Source organism: Schistocerca serialis, chromosome 1, assembly GCF_023864345.2.
Source record: "Schistocerca serialis cubense isolate TAMUIC-IGC-003099 chromosome 1, iqSchSeri2.2, whole genome shotgun sequence".
NCBI classification, from domain to species: Eukaryota; Metazoa; Arthropoda; class Insecta; order Orthoptera; family Acrididae; genus Schistocerca; species Schistocerca serialis.
This window is the reverse complement of record NC_064638.1, coordinates 812,798,832-812,819,285: the sequence shown is the minus strand read 5'-3', so window position 1 is coordinate 812,819,285 and position 20,454 is coordinate 812,798,832. Positions and strand designations below refer to the sequence as shown.

Below are 20,454 nucleotides of genomic sequence, written 5' to 3'. Positions count from 1 at the left end.
AGAAGCAATTTTTTTAGATATACCTAACATAAACTTGCCTCTTTATCAGCCTTCTCCTTCTCCAGAACTTTAACAAGTTGCAGCTTTTCATTTATTTCTTGACGATTCAATTCCAGCTGTCGTGTCATCTCATTGTAATTTTCCAATGCAATATATACACCATTTCGTTCACGAGCTGCCAACAGGTCACGTCTCAGGCGATCAATTTCCTCAGTGTATTCCTGTAACAAATTATGCAGTGTATGAGCAAATAGCCTAAGAGCATTCCTCATAAAGAATTTTCATGTACATGCTCAGGAAAAACGGTATAGCTGCAACAATGTCAGATACATTGTATTGTTTATTAAGCCAATTTCAAACAATTCAATTCACATTTGTAAATACTGCTCTTGGACTCGCACAATTATACAAGCATAAAATCTGTGAAAAATGAGCACAAAAATTGAAATCCATCAAAGTAAATTTGTTTCTATAACAGCTCAGCTTCACAAATAATCCTCCACCTAGTAAAAATTACTTGCAAAACACACAAAAAGAAACTGAAAATGTGTAGTTCTACACGAAGATTTTTCTACTAGCAATATTAAGAGGACCTGTATCCTGCCAACAGCCACAGGTGGCGTATAAATAGAAAAAAAAAAAAAAAAAAAAAAAAAAAAAAAAAAAAAAAAAAAAAAGGCACAATCACACGCCGCGAGATAAATTCCTTCTCTGATTCGGATGCTAGGGATTTCAGGCCATGCAGTCTTTAGTCCCTAGTTATAGTAAGGGTAGTGGGGAGCGAATCTAGCTCTTTATTAACATTCCGAGCTGACCGTATTTACATTTTCAAAAACCATTCCTGCAGAAACTCATGCAGCCTCACTGTTCATCACTTTCACAATGCACTGGAGTTAAACAACGAGGTATATCGCGCGCTACACCGCAGCCCAGCGGCGCGCCGGTATGATTCCAGCGACGCCATCGTCGCACCGCCCCTAGCGCAGCGGTTTCACCTTGTGTGCAACGTAGTTTATGACGACCGTGAGCACGGCGGAGGCGAGGAGCACCAGCGTGGTGAGGGCCCAAATCGCCACAGCCCCAGAGCCCATCTAGGCGCGGCCCCATAGCTCAGCTGGTTCGCTGCGAACCGGCAGCCAACGCCGTTATGCGCTTACCGAGTGGCAGTCCCACACAACTACGCCCGCCCCTCCTTCCCCTCCCGCGGTCACTCCGGAGCAGCGGCAGTGAATTTCGCGGAGCCTGCCATGCGCCGTCGCCTCTTTAATCGTCGCCCTAATTAAAAAATGAATTTTCTAATGACTTCACTAATATGCTCTGTTCTTGATAACTACTTATATTCAGAAGCTTTAGGTTACAGGAGAGAGAGAGAGAGAGAGAGAGAGAGAGAGAGAGAGAGAGAGAGAGAGGAGGGTGTTCCCCTTGCATGGTCGTAAGAAACTGAGCTCTTGTACTAATGGATGAAGTTAGGGGAGAAAATTGGAAGCTGCCTATTCAATAGAAGCATCCTGATACTCATCGAGTTTACAGGAAACAAATTCAATTCCGCTGTTCCCAAATACAAATCCGGAGACGCGAACATTTCACCATTCCACTTTATGTACCCACGAAGCCTTGTTAAATGACTTTCATAAAAAACAATACACTTAGCCCGCTTGGAAGTGACTCATCTTACAAGAGTGATCACATTTTTGGGGCAAATGACATGAATCACAGTGAAGCAACGAAAGTATCGTTAAGGGTGACTTTTCAGAATCATCAGCAGAACGTCTAAAGCCTGATTGAAGATAAAAAGCAGTGTTATAAAGCATGAAACAGTTTTATTATGCGTTTCACCGCTGTGTTTCTGAATGGTTCGCAAGTACCATTTCTTCTTCAGCACCAGAAATAAAGTTACTTAAATCAGTTTTATTTTATGCGAGATTATCATTCTATTCTCTTGTTAAGGGATGAAACAGATCTTTACCAGATAGCGCTGTGTTTCTTATGGTTGTATGTAAAATGTTTTTTGTCCGTATACGACATGAAATAAAAGGAATCTGACAACTTAAAACAGTATCTAATGATTACTTTCATGGGTTGTACAGCATCCAAATATGCAGCTACTGACACTTCATCGGGAAGTATGTGTACAAATACAAATCTTTACGGGCTAATTGGGGGAACTTCCCATTTTATTGGTTTTAATTGTTCAGTGGTTTCACAAGGAAAAGCATACAAGTTTCAAGTCATTCACACCAGGTAAGTATCAGGTGACATTGTGTGCGAACGGTAAAGCCACGCCAACAGATCGAAAACCATCGAACGTTTCTCAGAATCAAAAGTGAGTGACAACAATGTGGACTAAAGTCATTTTACCTAAACTAAGATCGCTACAAACGACACCATATAAAGTTGTGACGTGAAACAATATAACTTCCGCACCAATAAACTATCACTGACCACCGCACACGGAGTAAGTACCTACCGCGGTTTAAGCCTCTTTCGGCGTACCTACCGCGTTTTAAGCCTCTTTCGGCTGCAGTGCACCACATAGTTTTATGGAAACTGTTCAGCGGACAATCGCCCGGTTCACGTGTGTTACTTGTGGTGCAGTATAGAAAGTTCTCTCTTTCATATAACCATACACTAAAGTACGCTTCGTCAATAAAATGAGAGATTTTACTCTGGAAAAGGGCCGCCTCTTCAGCAAAATGATCTAAACGGTTTTTATCTCATCTAAACTGTACTTTTACAAGTCATCGTACAGTGTGTGAAGGAAGTTACAGAGTAACATTACTATGTCCTCTTCTCTCTTTCCTCACACATTCGTGACTGTGCGATAAAAAAAATGAATGCCAGTGTCGCTCTGAATGCGAGAAATTAAATCTTTCTTGACCCACCTTGGAATTTCGTGAGTAAATCATTCTTTGGACTTCCACTGCGAACTTTCATATTCCAGCGATATTGTCGGATCGATAAGAAAACTCATGAACTTTCCTTCCGTTAATTCATCTTGCTACGAGTTCTAGGGTGACTAATAAAATTCAATCGCGCGCTGACTTTGCAATTGAAATCAATGTGGCATGGCATTTGCCTACATGAAGTTTACACGGCTGTTCCACTTCAAATTGATCGTACTAGATACATGGCGACTTATGCACAACATATATTGGTTTATGTGTGGCGCGCGGACGATCTTACCAACATGTGTTCCTCACGTGCAGATGTTGCGAACATTACGAAATCTTTCCTGTATACAACAGCTTCGTTCGCGAAAAGAGATACAGAGATTCACAGCCACCAACAATAATAATTTTTTTTATTCCACAGGACTACAGTAAAATTGTCTCACTGTCATGGAACCTCAGGTGAACATTTAATACACGAAACTTGTGGGTATACGACATTGTATTTTAATCGAAATACCTGCCGTGACATCGTCTGAGGATTTATCTTGCACAATTATCTAAAAAAAAAGAAGCCTTTAGTCTGAACTACACCATAATAATACCTGTTTCCAGAGACTGAAGAATGCATTTTTGTCTCAGCTCCAGGACGCCGTGTTAGCCCAATACCTAACAGTACTTTTGATATTTTTTGTTACAACTTACTGTAGGTTGGAGAGGTTTAAGTGCACACTGAAGGTGAAAAATTTGCCCATCACAATAATTTACCAAGGTTTAACGGTGAAAAATCCACAATTTCAATACCCATTCGTCTACAAATTTATCGGCAGAGAATAATAGAGAAACGGGGAAGCAACCAAAGCTCCGCTTGTCGCTAAAAGTGAGCGTTGCAGATTTGAACGGTAGCTTTATAACTTTGGTCGCGCTATTTTCAAATAAAAACTATATGATTCGTTCCATATCATATTTACAGGTCTAAACGAAGAGTCAGGCTTTTTAGTCACAGGCCATCGCCGAGAGAGTTTCATGAAGGACCCACAGGTGGAAGCAACTTTCACTACAGGTTACCAATTACGTTTGCCTTCTTGGACAGTGCTGTCATGTTCTCTCTCTCTCTCTCTGACTTAAGAATCCAACCAATGGTATAGGCCCGCGGTTCTCAACCATCTCGCCTTTGGAACACAGTAAAGACGAATTCAAACTATCGCGGCACCCATATATATATATATATATATATATATATATATATATATATATATATATATAATGGGACAACTATGAGATATAAATGTTAAATTTATTCCGTAAGACTCTTGAATAGGAATGTATGAAATTTATTATTCTTAAGCGGGAACATAGAATATAAAGACATAAAAGTAGCGAGATACTTCCCCTGGCGATTTTTTTTGCAAAGTCGTTCGCTCTGTGGAAGAACCCTTGACAGACACACTCATCTCGCAGTTCACTTCAAGGAGACGAGACCTGAAGCGAGATTTTATACTCTTCAACGTAGAGAATCCAGACTCGCACTAGTAGGACGATGAGAAAGAAACGAGATATTGCTTTATTCACGATATCCGGATGTTCACTTTTGACAGATCCCAGAAACATCTGGGCAATTTTCTTAAATTTCGATTTCAGGATGACATTACGATATGTTGCTCTTTTTCGGAGCTATCATTCTGCTTTGGATAAGCTTTCCTCGTCAGGTGCAGTCATCCACTCCCAGCCGGTAGTCGATATCCGATGGAAAGTGTATGGATATCCCTTCTTGCAACTCAGGTACGCATCCTTTTATACTACCTTCATCTGACTTCTAGGGTTCTGTACCTCAATCGGTGAAACCCACATAGAAGCATCACTTTGTCGTCCGCCTGTTAAAACCCCTTTCTGTTATGTACAGATAAGCGTATCGAGTTGAAATTTATGTCACGTCCTATTTAAGCCTGTATAAGTCAAAGCACTCACAATATACGGCCATTCTTTCTCGAACGTTTTTAAGGAAACTATACGGTAATAAACTAATTCTCCCGCATCTTTTAGTTTAATTCGTCAGCTTCATGATGAACAGGCTATCATTTCGTTAATGGTCATAGTTATTGTGATATTTCGATACTAGGTAAACTACTGCAAGACATTCTTAGTTTGCAGTGAAAAAATTGGCACCGCTATGAATCTGTGTTTGGTGCGTTCAAATTCAAATTCTAAAGGTGGCAGAGGTAAAATACAGGGAGCGGAAAGCTATTTACAATTTGAACAGAAACCAGATGGCAGTTATAAGAGTCGAGGGACATGAAAGGGAAGCAGTTGTTGGGAAGGGAGTGAGACAGGGTTGTAGCCTCTCCCCGATGTTATTCAATCTGTATATTGAGCAAGCAGTACAGGAAACAAAAGAAAAATTCAGAGTATGTATTAAAATCCATGGAGAAGAAATAAAAACTCTGAGGTTAGTCGATGACATTGAAATTCTGTCAGAGACAGCAAAGGACTTGGAAGAGTAGTTGAACGGAATGGACAGTGTCTTGAAAGGAGGATATAAGATGAACATCAACAAAAGCAAAACGAGGATAATGGAATGTAGTCGAATTAAGTCGGGTGATGCTGAGGGAATTAGATTAGGAAATGAGACACAAAGTAGTAAAGGAGTTTTTCTATTTGGGGAGCAAAGTAACTGATGATGGTCGAAGTAGAGATGATATAAAATGTAGACTGGCAATGGCAAGGAAAGCGTTTCTGAAGAAAAGAAATTTGTTAACATCGAGTATACATTTAAGTGTCAGGACGTCTTTTCTGAAAGTACTGGTATGGAGTGTAACCATGTATGGAAGTGAAACATGGACGATAAATAGTTTGGACAGGATGAGAATAGAAGCTTTCGAAGTGTGGTGCTACAGAAGAATGCTGAAGATTAGATGGGTAGATCACATAACTAATGAGGAGGTGTTTAATAGAATTAGGGAGAAGAGGAATTTGTGGCACAACTTGACAAGAAGGAGGGACCGATTGGTAGGACATGTTCTGAGGCATCAAGGGATCAAAAATTTAGCATTGGAGGGCTGCATGCAGGGTAAAAATTGTAGAGGGAGACCAAGAGATAAATACACTAAGCAAATTCAGAAGGATGTAGGTTGCAGTACGTACTGGGAGATGATGAAGCTTGCACAGGATAGAGTAGCATGGAGAGTTGCATCAAACCAGTCTCAGGACTGAAGACCACAACAACTAGGTTACATGTTGCTGTGTATTAAATGTAGATGATATATTTAATTATTCTTTAAACTTTTAAGGAAACGGTTTCCAATTTCGGGAAAATTCAATGTATTTAATGCGCGTCAGTGAAAAAACTAGAATAAAATATTTATAAATTCCTCGTATCTCATAAATGGTTTGATATATCCAAATAAGATTTTGGCAGATGATAGCGCGCAAAGAAGGGAGTGTTTTGCCATACGATTAATATGCGCAACTTCAATATCTATCGTGGTATTCAAACGACTAAAGAGTTTTTTCAGTGGAATAATGTAAATATTGAGTCACCGATAGCTGGTCAAACGAGAACTGCTGTAACAATTTAAGTGAAGAAGCTAAAACTTTATATTCATACTATGAATGGCCTGTTTCATAAACTATTGACCTATTACTCAGTTGTTAGTTTAATAAGACACTATTTCAGGATTCTGTCGCAATTTCAACTGCATGAGAATGTTAGTGAGATGAATATTTTTGAACTCTGCTGTGTTTTGACAAAAGAAGCAGATTTTAACATCGCAACAAGGGAAGTTCCGTACATGTCAAAACTCGTCACAGTCCTTCATGAACCGATGTCTCCTGAACTGCCTTCTTTGTATGGCTGACAAATCAAGACCAGTCCTGTTGTGCAACATTTTCAATGGCTTCTTTGGTCAGCATTTCAACCTCACTCAGCGTAAGCTGCTTGTTTTTTGCCCCATTAGTTTTCAGCAAGGCCCATATACTCATCGGGTTTAAATGAGAATGATACGGAGGAATCCTGATTAAACTATTTCCTTTACCGTTAGCCAGTTCGTCGATAACGTAGCGTGAAGTTTTGGCTTGTACAGCACTAAAGTTCCATTACCTTCGCCTTATACATACTAGGTTAAATTTTATCTCACGGAACATATCTTTGCACCAGCAAACTATCCGCTTTCCTTCACTGCATTGTTGGAGCTTTATTCATCACAACAGAGCGACCGAGTTTTAATGCGTTTTGTTCATTACTACCGCCGAATTCCGAGGAATGTTTTGCGGCAGGACGTTCTCGGACGACACTGTTATTGAATACGTCGTATTCAGGTGTACTGCATAGCAACTAATGCAACACCAACTCAAAACACTTGCTCTCAGTACCTGACGACTACAGAACACTTCAATGCCAGAAATTACGACGCTGCAACGAGAGTTGACGAACGTTGGTACATCTAACGCCTGCTGTTTATTCATGGTCTGACAGCCGATGCACTGACGGCGTGGTAGGGAAAGTCGGCTCGCCATTGGTGCCACCTGGGCAATGGCGTCACGTCCCTCTTCGGTCAGCCAAATGACAGAAGTACCAACTAATTTTCAACGTACTATAGTGTCACGGTTTTGTATTTTACCAGTATCGATATCGATAACAGACAAAAAGTCTGTCTAAATCCTCTATTCCGCCGAAGGATTAACTATATGTTATTCTACAAGTAAAATTAAAGAAAAGAGTTCATATAAACATATGATAAGCATGTGTTGGGGTACGGAGTTATGGCTAATAAAAGAATTTGCCCGAAATTTAACAATTCCGCTAATATGAAGCCATCGCAAAACTGTACAAGGTTAAAGTAAAGCACCATTTCCATTATTATGTTGTTATTGCTCTGGTGAATCTAATAAAACATGTCCCAGACGTGTACCTGCAGTAGTTTTCCAGAACATACAGAGAAGCAAACAAGTAATTTCACAAAATTTTTAATTTATTAACTAGTTAGCCCTTTTTTTTTAAATTCCAGACAATTTCACAAAGTTTTCAACAGAAGTTGTAGAGAATTTAATTTTGGAAAAATGATGGTAACAACGTTAATTGAAACTGTATGATTGCCAGATAACCTGCTTTTATTAATACCATAGCAAATGTGAATTCCTGTTAAACCGGAAAATACACTTTCGTTCTTTCACTGAATAATACTGAAAACTAACTCGTTTCAAGATCAGCAAACGACTGAAACAAAAAGTGTTCTAATGTGCGTGAAATCTTATCAGACTTAACTGCAAAGGTCATCAGTTCCTAAGCTTACACACTGCTTAAATTAAATTATCCTAAGGACAAACACAAACACCCGTGCCCGTGGGAGGACTCGAACCTCCGCCGGGACCATCCGCACAGTCCATGACTGCAGCGCCCTAGACTGCTCCAGGGATGGGGTGGCGAGGCGCGGCGACTCGAGCGTACCGAGTATTTCTCGAGCGAGCCTCTAGTTCTCAAGCAATTCTCGAGAAGCTCACGAGAAATGGTTCGGCGGCGTGTGCCGCTGCGCGCCAGTTGGCGTCGACAGCATACGCCGCGCTGCTGTTGTTTTATGAACTGAATGCCGCCGCTAGACAAACACGCTCGCTGTGCTCGAAACTAGTATGTCTCAGGTTTCATTCGAATAAAGTTGTTATTCAAATCAATATGGACACTCGAAAACTAACGTCATGGTGCTGGCAATACTTTACGGGGAATGGAGATAACGTTACTTGCAACATTTGTCGTAAAATTCTCCGTAATGTATCAAAACATGAAACGGGCATGATTAGGCATCTTAAACTGCACAATTTATCGAGCAATAAAACAGCGACGTCCGTGGATACAGAGGCTCATTCTTCCAATAGTGCGAGGCAGACAAAATATCCAGGTAAGTATAGTACAAAAGGTGAATTCCGTGCAAAAGTTCGGATGCTTAAAAAACACTTGTTTTAATCGTACTCCGATAACATACAACATACCCCAAAATCAAACCTATACTATCCTAGCTTTTGCACGATACGATGTGTAATTTTATTGGACTAGTTGTCGAGCATAGCGTATCCCCTCGCAGGAGCACTGATCTAAATCTTACGTTTCTCTTCATAGAGGGAAGTAAACGGCAACAGCTAGATGAAGCACTAGTGGCCATGATAACAGGCGATTTTCAACCGCTTTCAATCGTCGAGGACACAGGTTTTCGACGTTTTGTTTCACTGTTGGACCCACAATACTCGATACCAAATCGAAGAAAGTTGCGCCTCATGATTGAGGGCGATTACCATAAACAGAAAGAGGCTGTAAACTTGGCCGTGGAAGACTACTTGTGTTTCTTTAACGACCGATATCTGGACCTCACTCAATAGTGAGGCATATATTGCTGTAACTGGTCATTTCATTAACACTAATTGGTGCCTGAAAGCTCTCGAGACATTCCGTTTCCCAGAAAAGCATACAGCGCTAAATATTAGTGAGGCGTTAGATAACGTGATTTCAAAATGGAACACTGCAAACAAAGTTGTAAGCATCACAACTGACGACGCCAGTAAGATGACGGCAGCCGTACAACTTATTCACAGTGGCAACATAGATATGCAACATGTGCCTTATTTAGCACACACCATAAATTTAGTTGTGAAAACTTCTTTGAACAGCAACAGTGAGCTCTGCATAATGCGGGAAAAGGCCAGAAAAATTGTTATCTATTTTAAAACAAGTTGTAATGCTAATGCAAAACTCCATGAGATCCAGGATCTAATGAAAAACCTGTTCATAAATTGATTCAGGAAACCTAAACCCGATGGAACAGTACGTTTTATATGCTGCAACGTCTAGTGGAGTAAAAGGAATGCATTGCAGCCTGTTTATCATCTTTGTATTCAGGTGTAGACAACCTCTCAGCTGACGAGTGGCTAATTTTGAGCGAATGTTTGTGTGTACTGGAGCCATTCGAAGTGGTAACAAGTGAAATCTCAACTGAAAACTATACCTCTCTTTCGAAAGCTACTCCATATACCTCTCTTTCGAAAGCTATTCCATATACCTCTCTTTCGAAAGCTATTCCATATACCTCTCTTTCGAAAGCTATTCCAATAATCAGACAGCTAATCCTAACCGTATGAAATGGGAAGTGGGCTACCACGACAGCGCAAGAGCTACAGCAACATCTGCACAACTCACTAATTGCCCGGCTAGGATTAATAGAAACAAAGTACATGCCGTTGCCACAGTTCTCGACCCAAGATTCAAAACGTTACCATTTACGAATCCCATTCATTCAAAACATGCCGTTGCAAGCCTAATTGCAGAGTGCACAAACGTGGTAGAGACCACACGATCTACTCATTCGGCTGCTAACGACACTAGCCACGAATACCATTTCGTACAAAACGCCAGTAGTTCCTTATGGGCTTCTTTCGATGAAGAGGTTTCCAATAAAAATCTATTGAAAAGCGATTGTGATAGAATAGACCTGGAGGTACAACGATATTTGGAAGAACCGTACCTACAACGCACGGATAATCCTTTACGCTACTGGAAAAAAAATGAGAAGTTACCCAGGTCTAGCCGTCGGGCAAAAAAATATCTTGCAATGCCTGCAACTTCTGTTCCCAGTGAAAGAATAGTTTCGAAAACAGGACTACTTATAACCAAACAAAGAAGTAGACTAAAAGGCCAATTGGTTAGTAAAATCACATTTCTTAACAAAAATCGACGGCACTGTAGCAATGGGATGTAATAATGCCTTTTGCTGAACAACTTTTGTTTCCTTTCTTTCTTCAGTAAGTAAACGCATGTACGCAGTTCCTGTATATAAAAAAAGGCTATAGCACTTCTCTTTTAAGGTTAAGCATGCATGCATACATGCAGAATGTACAAGGTAATTTATTTTTTAAGAATAAAGCTTCTGTTTTATGCGAATTCTGTCCTTCAAGTGTAACGAGCGAGTAACGGAGTTTATATTTCATACCTGCCACAACAAATTTGTGTTCGTGGTGTCTCTATTCTAATTCGAACGTTTGACTTACGCTATACGTATTCGTTTCGGAATATCGTTTCTACGTGGATAACATTATGAAGATAATTAATAACATTTGCGAAATACAACTTTGCTTGCGGAAAACATAATGATGTTCGAAGTCGCCAGTTTTTGCACGACAAACGACTTTCAACAACTTATTATATGCATAATTGTTGCAACTGATTGCCGGGAATTTTACAAAAAACAAGCGAGATTCGATCCGGCGACCTTCGGATTACGAACCCGAGCGCTTACCGCTGCGCCACGACGCTGTACAAGATTGTTAATCGTAGAGAGTATTTCACCGCAACGGTTTCTTTTAACTGTCGATTTTCTCGACAACGGCTGAGAGGTACATCTTGGTGTTTTGCCACATTACACCTCTGGCCATGAGCTTTTATTATGTGTAGTATGAATCTGAATTTCACAATTGGCGGCCTCCCCTTGTAAGTAAAAGGCGAAGAGTAATTATTACTGATCGGTTTTATGCCGCGCGGAAGTTCTAGTGGGTTTAAAATTAGTTGCTGCTTCAGACGTTTGGCTCACAAGAGGGCACATGACGCCGTTGCCCAGGTAACATCAATGGCGAGCCGGCTTTCCCTACCACACCGCCAGCAGCTCGGTTGGTAAAGCGCCCCTGTTGGCACGCCGTGGTTGAACACTACCTTGTGCCGCGCATTACATGGATCTACGCACATTAGCTCTCGTTGTTAAGTGATATTTTCTGTTGCTGCAAGTGTTCTGCAGAAATCACGTATTGAACTAGTGTTTTGTGTTGGCGTCGCATTAATAAAAACAGTGCACCACATCTGGAATCGAGATTCTCAATAGAAGTGGTCGTCAAAGAACACGTTCACCGGGTGCGGAGGTAATGTTGTGCTGCATAATATTCCTCTGAATTGAACAATAGCAATGGTCAATACGCCACATCACTCCGATGTGATGGATAACGCTTCAACAATGTATGGAGGAAACTGAATATTTTGCTGTGGGCACTACGGCGGAGTTCACGGAACTTCTGAACACGCCAAAAACTCCAAGCTGCCAGGTCAATGCAGACGCTGAAAGGCATAGTTTAATCAGGCTTCCTCCATATCATCCTCATTTAAATCCGACTGAAAATATTTGGGCCTACGTGAAAATTAATGTGGTTGAAGAGACATGAATTCATGAAGGATTGCGACAAGTTTTGAGTAATACCTAACTTCTCTTGTGCCATGTTTAAACACAGCAGAGTTGACAGATGTCGATCTCACTACCGTTCTAAAGCAGTTGAGATTGTGACAATCTTAAATCAGTGTGTCAAACTATCAACTGAGGGGAAGACCGGTCAATAGTTATGAGAAAGTCCACTCACAGTAGTAAAATAAACTTTTAACTTCTTCACTTATATTGTTATAAAACCCACAGCGAATCTCGTTTCATCAACTATTGATGGTCCTTAAATCTTACATTATTTCATCTAAAAAAACTGTAGTTGCTTGAATATCGCGTTAGATATGGAAGTTTCGCATATCAATCATATAGCAAAATACTCTCTTTGCGTGGTATCAATGCCAAAAACTTGTACCAAAGAATTTCGCGCAGTAGTTTCCCCTAATAACCAAATATCACATTAACTATGACCATGAACGAAATGATAAGCAGTTAATCATGAAGCTGACGAATAGACCTATAAGATTTGCGAGAATCAGAGTTTATTCCCGAACAGTTCCTTTAAAATCCTTTGAGAAGGATTGCCGGCTTGCTGTTCCGCATTCAGTACACGCCGGCAACTAAGCTACCCACCATGGCTACGTACTGAACTGGCTAAAGTCACAACCAATTTTACATGCACTGTAGAAAACCATTTATATATTCTGTCATTGCAGCGGTGCTATCAGTACATACAGCAATGCAATCCGTCCACTTGGCCCAGTTATCTTGAAAGAAAGCCACAACAGCGGCAAATCAGTTACAGTGATGGTGGTTTCCAGTTCTCGACAAAACGGGTACTGTTAAATAATTTCTGATCTACAAACAAATCTTACAAAAGATAGTAATCGAGGTTTCCCGGAAATGACAGTGCTTTCACCTAACTGTTAGAGCAAACTGAGTGTTTGTTTTCTATAACACAACTTCGAATATCAACTGACGCGCCCATCTTTTGACGATGATACTTTTGAAATCTGTTCACATTCTTCCAGTCTCAAGGATTTCTTTACATGCCAGTAACACAAGCTCTTCGACCATGTTGCGAGGTTTCTGTTTCTTAACAATCATTACATAAAATTTGAATGTGGTCAGGAGGGCTTTATCTGAGATCTTAATTAGTTTTTCGATCAAGATAATGTCTGAATGGAAGAATTCCCAAGTTTAAGATATTCTAGGCTTGGAATTCCACTGACTGGGATAGTATTGTCTTCAGTACCACTTCGACGTTAGCGCCGATAATCGGTGGGGACTTGTTTGGAGATGCAACGGACAACGGTGGGATACCATCTGACTGCCGCCCCGTCATATTGCCGGACAACCATGAGTGATGGCGTGGGGTGTCATTTCTTTTCACAGCAGGACGCTTTCGGCTGTCATTCGCAGCACCCTTACAGGACAGCGGTACATCGACGATATTCCACGCCCCGTTTTGTTCCTCTTCGTGACAAGCCATCTTCGGCACACATTCCAACAAGATAATGTCCTCCCGCACAAGGCGGGAGTTTGTTTTACTTGTCTGCGTGCTTCCCAAACTTTACATTGGCCAGCAAGGTCGCTGTACCTCTCGCCAATTGACAGCGTTTGAAGCATTAATGGGCTGCACCTCCAACCTCGGGATTCTGACGCGCCAATTGGACAGCATTAGGCACGATATTCTTCAGGAGGTCTTCCAGCAACTATCGGTCACTACCAACCCGACCCAAATACTGCTTGCATAAGGGCCAGAGGTGGACCAAAGCGTTACTGATTTGCTCATATATGAACGACCGTTCGTTTTAGAGTTAAATGCAAAAAATTCGTTATTATGATACATGTTTAAATGCATGTAATCACAAACAAAGGTAGCCAATTTGTTGCCAGTTGGGCTATTCCAAGAAACGATTTGGCAATAATTTTTTTATCTCCTAAATATTGTATCAGCGGAAGATTAGACGACATTAAAAATCTCACCACACACCTTACATTTATTCCAAGATACAAATGTGTCGCGACACGGCAGTTGAACGCTGGTATATGCAATCTAATTCCTGTCACAAGGGTATTTTTAAAGATCTGAGATGGCTAAATGGGTGTCCGACTACATACAACTCCTAATGCCTGCAGTTCCATCTTCACATGGTCTTCTGTCATTAAAACTTATGTCTTTTCCGGATGTAGTATGTATACACGAAATAATGCTAAGTTGTGACATTTAAGAGTCACAGCTAAACTCTTGTCCCTCCATAACTGGGACTCGGTGCATCAGTTATGAGACTGGTGTAAGACAATGGCGTATAACCTTCAATATGCCCAATTTAGTCCAACACCGACGTGTTCAAACTATCTCTTTGCACTGAGAACAACTTTGCCTTTATACTGAGCGAGAAACAACCGTTCTGAAGGCACTAGACTTACATGGGAGGGGGGGAGCATTCAAATTTCCACCTGGCCAACCAGATTTAAAATACGAGCAATGAACGACTGCTATAAGCGCTTCTCATTTCCACCACCAGTTGTTACGGTTCAAAGAATTAACACAGGACTCTCTCCAAGACTGAAGTGTATTGGGTGCTCATCCGAAGAAAACTAGTTTCACGTTTTGAGAATAACTGTAGACGCCGCCTTCTGCGGTTTTACATTTGGTCATTACCATTGCGATGGTCGCACTACCTCAGACAACGCAGGATCAAAGTGGGATTTCTGTTTAATGGTAGACGATGCGACAATCATGAGCCTGAATATTCCCTGATACTCATCCAACGAAATCGAAAAGACGACTAATGAAATAACTGCCCTCGTAACTTTTCTGTGAACCGAACAAGTACACGATTTTTAAACGGAACAGTTTACTTTTTAAACGGAATCAATCTCTTGTGCCGGTGTCGAAACATTTCGCAAAAGTATCCGTGAAATATGCTAAAATTTATGCAAGGGGATCAGAATCGGCTGTTGTGTGAACTCCGACATGTTGGGCTCTCACCCCAGTATATGTAGTAAGAATGACGACAGGCATGTCGCACACCGCCAAGGAAATTGCTACCAAACCAAGAAACGGCAATTTTAGGTTTCTATCACCGCAATATACGAGGGTTGCCCAGTAAATAATGCCCCATATTTTTTTTCTCCGAAATAAAAAATATTAGAAATGTGACACTTTAGGTGCGAGTTATTTGAAGTTTCCCGCGTGTGTACGCAAAGTTTCAATTTCCTCCGACAAAGAGCGGTGGTGTAGGAATGTTCTAAAATGGCGTCTGCAGGTGACATCCGTCATAAACAACGTGCAGTGATTGAATTTCTCGTAGCAGAGGAAGAAACCGTGGACAATATTCATAAACGCTTGTGCAAAGTCTACGGAACATCTGCAGTCGATAGGAGTACTGTTGGTCGCTGGGCACAGAGGGTGAAAGCATCAGAGGGCGGTGCTGCGGAGCTCCGAGATTTGCCGCGGTCGGGAAGGCCTCCCACGGCTGTCACGCCTGACATGTTGCAGCGGGCTGATGTTCTCATTCGACGGGATCGACGCATTACGACTCGACAGAGGCTTATGTCAAAACATTAGACAAACTTAAGCAGCGCTTCCGGCGCCTTGGGCGTCATGTTAACCCACAGGATGTTTTGATTCAGCATGATAACGCTCGTCCTCACACAAGTTTGAGGACTTGTGAACACATCGCGAAAGTGGGTTGGATAGTGTTACCCCATCCACCCTACAGCCCCGATTTGGCTCCTTCAGACTTTCACTTGTTTGGGCCAATGAAGAATTTCATTCGTGGAAGACGTTTTGCCGATGACGAAGAAGTGATTCACGAAGTGACAACCTGACTCCGTAGGCAGAGTACAGATTTTTACCGGCAGGGAATACACGCTCTTGTGTCTCGCTGGAAAAAGGCCGTCGAACTTGAAGGAGATTATGTGGAAAAATAAAGCAAGTAGACAAAACATCAGTATTTCACATATGTAAATTTGATTGTTGTGGAATAAATACTTCTGGAGAAAAAAAATATGGGGCATTATTTACTGGGCAACCCTCGTATGTGTGAAGTTACCCAACGTGCGAGAAAAAGTCACACCTCTATCTCGCAGTTCGTCTGCTTCAGGACAGATGTGTCAGCTTTGTTGCAGGTTACTACAGGATACGCCATGATAAGAACAGCCAACAGTGTCTATATCAGGATTGCTACTGGCAGTTGTGCATGGGTCATTCACGAAGAGCGAACCTTCTGAGATGTGAAACTTTTCATGTTTAACTTAAGTTGAATGTAATAGTTAATAATATTGATTATTACAACGCCAGTGTTCATATACTGTGTCTTACATAATAATCTCCTCCACACATGCATGCTTATCTGAAGGAACAGACACTGTTTTGACGACTGCAGCTGTTGTAAATTTTACAAAATTTTGTGCATTGTAGCGTACAAGCAAAAAATGGACATTTATACTGTAAATAACGTTCAGACTGAATAATTTTTCTCGGCGGAAAGTATTCCTGCATTATATTATCCCATTTATGATTCCATGTTTCCTTAAATTTTATCTAATTTATGTTTTTTTATTAAGTTTTATTTATTTTCATAAATTACAATTCTGCAGTTTTTTGTAATATAACAATTTCAACTTTTTTTCATTTTTGATGTTAAATATACTAGAACCATTTGTCCGCCGTTGCGGTTGATCCGTTGATGCGTCCGTGCTTGAGCTGACCTAGTCCCGACTCATGGACCGCTGTTTTTTTTTTTACATGTAATTTTTGTTGCTGCTTGTTCGTTTTAGTGCTCAGTCACCTCGCGTAGAGTTTCTGTCGCTGTACGTGTTTTTTGTACTGTGAAGTTTTTGGTGCTTACTGTACGGTGGTTTTACGACATTGCTTTTCTGTTGTCTTTACAGTATTGTGTTTGTTCTACATTGTGTGCACTCTACAGTTGTGTGTGTGTGTTGGAACATGTCAGGAGTAAAACTTAAACCCATTACTCTTTCACCGAATGCAGCCCTACGAAGACTGGACAAAGGCTAAGCCAAGGAACTCAATGTTCACGTTACAACTGTAAAAGATTAGGGAAGAAAGCGGAAAGACACAATCATGTTCAATTACGATGGATCATGAAAACGCTCTTATGACTCGCAAAACATGAAAAAGCTTAAACTTTAACAGTTTGACAACATATTGTGTATGTGGTTGCACCAAGAAAGTAGGAAAGGGACCCAGATATCTGGGCCCACTATAATAGAAAAGGCAACAGCTTTGCAATTAACCCTTAATTCACGAGGTGTGGTCTCTCAGGCCGCGTTTAAATTTTCGAACTCGCTCTCAATGCTTCTATACTCCCCCCACCCTCCAAGCTTAACGATATTTTGTCGTCGGTTGCGTTTTCGCCTTCGGTGTTTATCAGTTCAAATGGCTGAGAGTACTATGGCACTTAACATCTGAGGTGGTCAGTAACCTAGAACTTAGGACTACTTAAACATAACTAACCTAAGAACATCACACACATCCATGCCCAAGGCAGGATTCGAACCCGCGACCGTAGCGGTCGCGCGGTTCCAGACTGAAGCGCCTAGAACCGCTCGGACACAGCGGCCGGCTCTGTGTTTGTTGTTGACACGTGTTATTGATAGGTATTTGAGTCTCCTAGACCGCGCCTCGTTAACTACGTTCCTGTTTTCTTCAGTCGGTACCGTACAGCTCAAAATGTGTTGGCACGAATGTGCCATTTTTAACTTAAGCGAGTTCGACGAAATTGTTGGTCTATGGAAGAAAGTGTCAGTGATATAGATCAAGAAATAAACGAGAAAGACAAAGACTTTACATTAGACAGTGATCACAGTTCTCCTATCGGACATGAGTATTATTCAGAGGAAGAACTTCAGGAAAGTTCAGAACGCAGCATGTCATTCTCAATGGAGAGAAGTCTTCCGAAGTAAGAGTGATTTCAGGTGTGCCGCAGGGGAGTGTCATAGGACCGTTGCTATTCACAATATACATAAATGACCTTGTGGATGACGTCGGAAGTTCACTGAGACTTTTTGCAGATGATGCTGTGGTGTATCGAGAGGTTGTAACAATGGAAAATTGTACTGAAATGCAGGAGGATCTGCAGCGAATTGACGCATGGTGCAGGGAATGGCAATTCAATCTCAATGCAGACAAGTGTAATGTGCTGCGAATACATAGAAAGATAGATCCCTTATCGTTTAGCTACAAAATAGCAGGTCAGCAGCTGGAAGCAGTTAATGCCATAAATTATCTGGGAGTACGCATTAGGAGTGATTTAAAATGGAATGATCATATAAAGTTGATCGTCGGTAAAGCAGATGCCAGACAGATTCATTGGAAGAATCCTAAGGAAATGCAATCCGAAAACAAAGGAAGTAGGTTACAGTACGCTTGTTCGCCCACTGCTTGAATACTGCTCAGCAGTATGGGATCTGTACCAGATAGGGTTGATAGAAGAGATAGAGAAGATCCAACGGAGAGCAGCGCACTTCGTTACAGGATCATTTAGTAATCACGAAAGCGTTACGGAGATGATAGATAAACTCCAATGGAAGACTCTGCAGGAGAGACGCTAAGTAGCTCGGTATGGGCTTTTGTTAAAGTTTCGAGAACATACCTTCACCGAGGAGTCAAGCAGTATATTGCTCCCTCCTACGTATATCTCGCGAAGAGACCATGAGGATAAAATCAGAGAGATTAGAGCCCACACAGAAGCATACCGACAATCCTCCTTTCCACGAAAAATACGAGACTGGAATAGAAGGGAGAACCGATAGAGGTACTCCGGGTACCCTCCGCCACACACCGTCAGGTGGCTTGCGGAGTATGGATATAGATGTAAAGTTGTGGTGGGGATCTGTCTGTTTCTTCAATGAAATAGTTATAGTGTGTTAAAATCGACTGTGTTCTGGGTGGTGATAAGAGGAATGTAGTTCCCAGCAATCCCCGTGAGTTTGACAGTATCTTTTTGCAGCTATCGGGTGGAATTTACAGTGAGTCCAAAAAGTATTCGTCTGGTTGTAATTTTTTTTAAAAACTAAGTATGTGTCACGTGAAAGGAAGGGAACATAAAATGTGAACACCCAGTCATATGCAACGAACCTTGGTAAGTCATTTTTATTGATGGACAAGGGATCCAAAATTTCTTGCGCGCTACCCGGCCGTGATACTCATATGTTTTGAAGGTATTTCTGATTGTGTTGCCACATGCCTTCTTTCCCCCTAGACTCTTACTCCCCAGCCAACTTAGGAGCGCTGATTTTAGGTTTCTTCTTGATTTTCCTCATGATAAATCTCACGTCTGCATCAGTCAAAGTGTGAAGGCGTCCAGTACGTGGTTGGTTTCTTAATGATTTTGTTGCGCAAAATCGATCTATTATCGACTGAACCGTCGATCTAGGTCTACCGACTACTTTAGCAATCTCGTAAGACGATTTGCACTTATTATGTAAGCGCAGAACAAGTTTCCTTTCTATCAGCGTCGTCTCACTACCCTTACAGCCCATGGCGCTAATTGCACTGTATCGGCGCCGTTCAGAACCACAACAGCGGTTAGAGTGGGGCCGCGCACGGTTGACTCTAGTGTGTGCCGTGGGTCAGCGTTGAAACTCACTGCGCGCAGAATTTCGGCATGATCTGATGGACGAATACTTTATGACCTAGCTCTTTTATTACATTTTCTATTTTGTAAACCTTGCTGTCGATTTGGATGTATTTCTTTCCTTGCTTTTCAACAAATCTGACATACCGAGGTACTTCTTATATGACTGGCTCTTTAGATTTTGTAGACATTTCTTTTCATGTTACACAAACTGTTTTCTAAAAGACATGCAGCTAGACGAATACTTTCTGGACTCACTGTAGCTTTACATGGAAATTTATTTGCTACAGAGATTGTATGATTTTTCAGAATGTAAAATTCAGTACTCCAACAAAATTATGTGCTTTTGTGTGATAAATAGTAAAATGCTGCAGGCTTTGTTTAGTGCAATAAAATAAACTGGACACATTTTAACAACACTTAAATAATCGCGAAAATGAATGTTATATAGCATAAATTAAAAATTTCATGCGATTTATGTCTTAAATCTCGGTTTAAACATAGGGGTATCAGAGCCTCCCCCTCGTGGTATACGTTACAGAAGTCATATCGCGAGTTAAGGGTTAAGAGTAGAACTCCGATGCGAGCTCGCAGCTAGTGAAGGCTGGCGTTATGCTGTTAAACCCGTCATGGCGTTCAGTTTGTTTCAGTTTCTGGTGAAAAACTATCTACTGATGCCGAGGAGGCAAAAGAATTTTCTGTTAAGTTTCAAGAAATTGTCGAAGCAATTTAACTGTTACTTTGCCACTATAACGAGATAGGCCTAAACTACAAAATATG

At 41.1% G+C, this 20,454-nt stretch overlaps 1 protein-coding gene across 1 annotated transcript in view; it reads right to left on the bottom strand.

Moving 5' to 3' along the window:
* Window positions 1–20,454, bottom strand: part of LOC126484228 (kinesin-like protein KIF11-A) — a 222,204-nt gene that overhangs the window by 71,728 nt on the left and 130,022 nt on the right. The window contains exon 7 of the mRNA XM_050107647.1: window positions 39–221. Within this exon, the coding sequence (XP_049963604.1) occupies window positions 39–221 (183 nt within the window). The remainder of the gene's footprint in view (window positions 1–38; window positions 222–20,454) is intronic.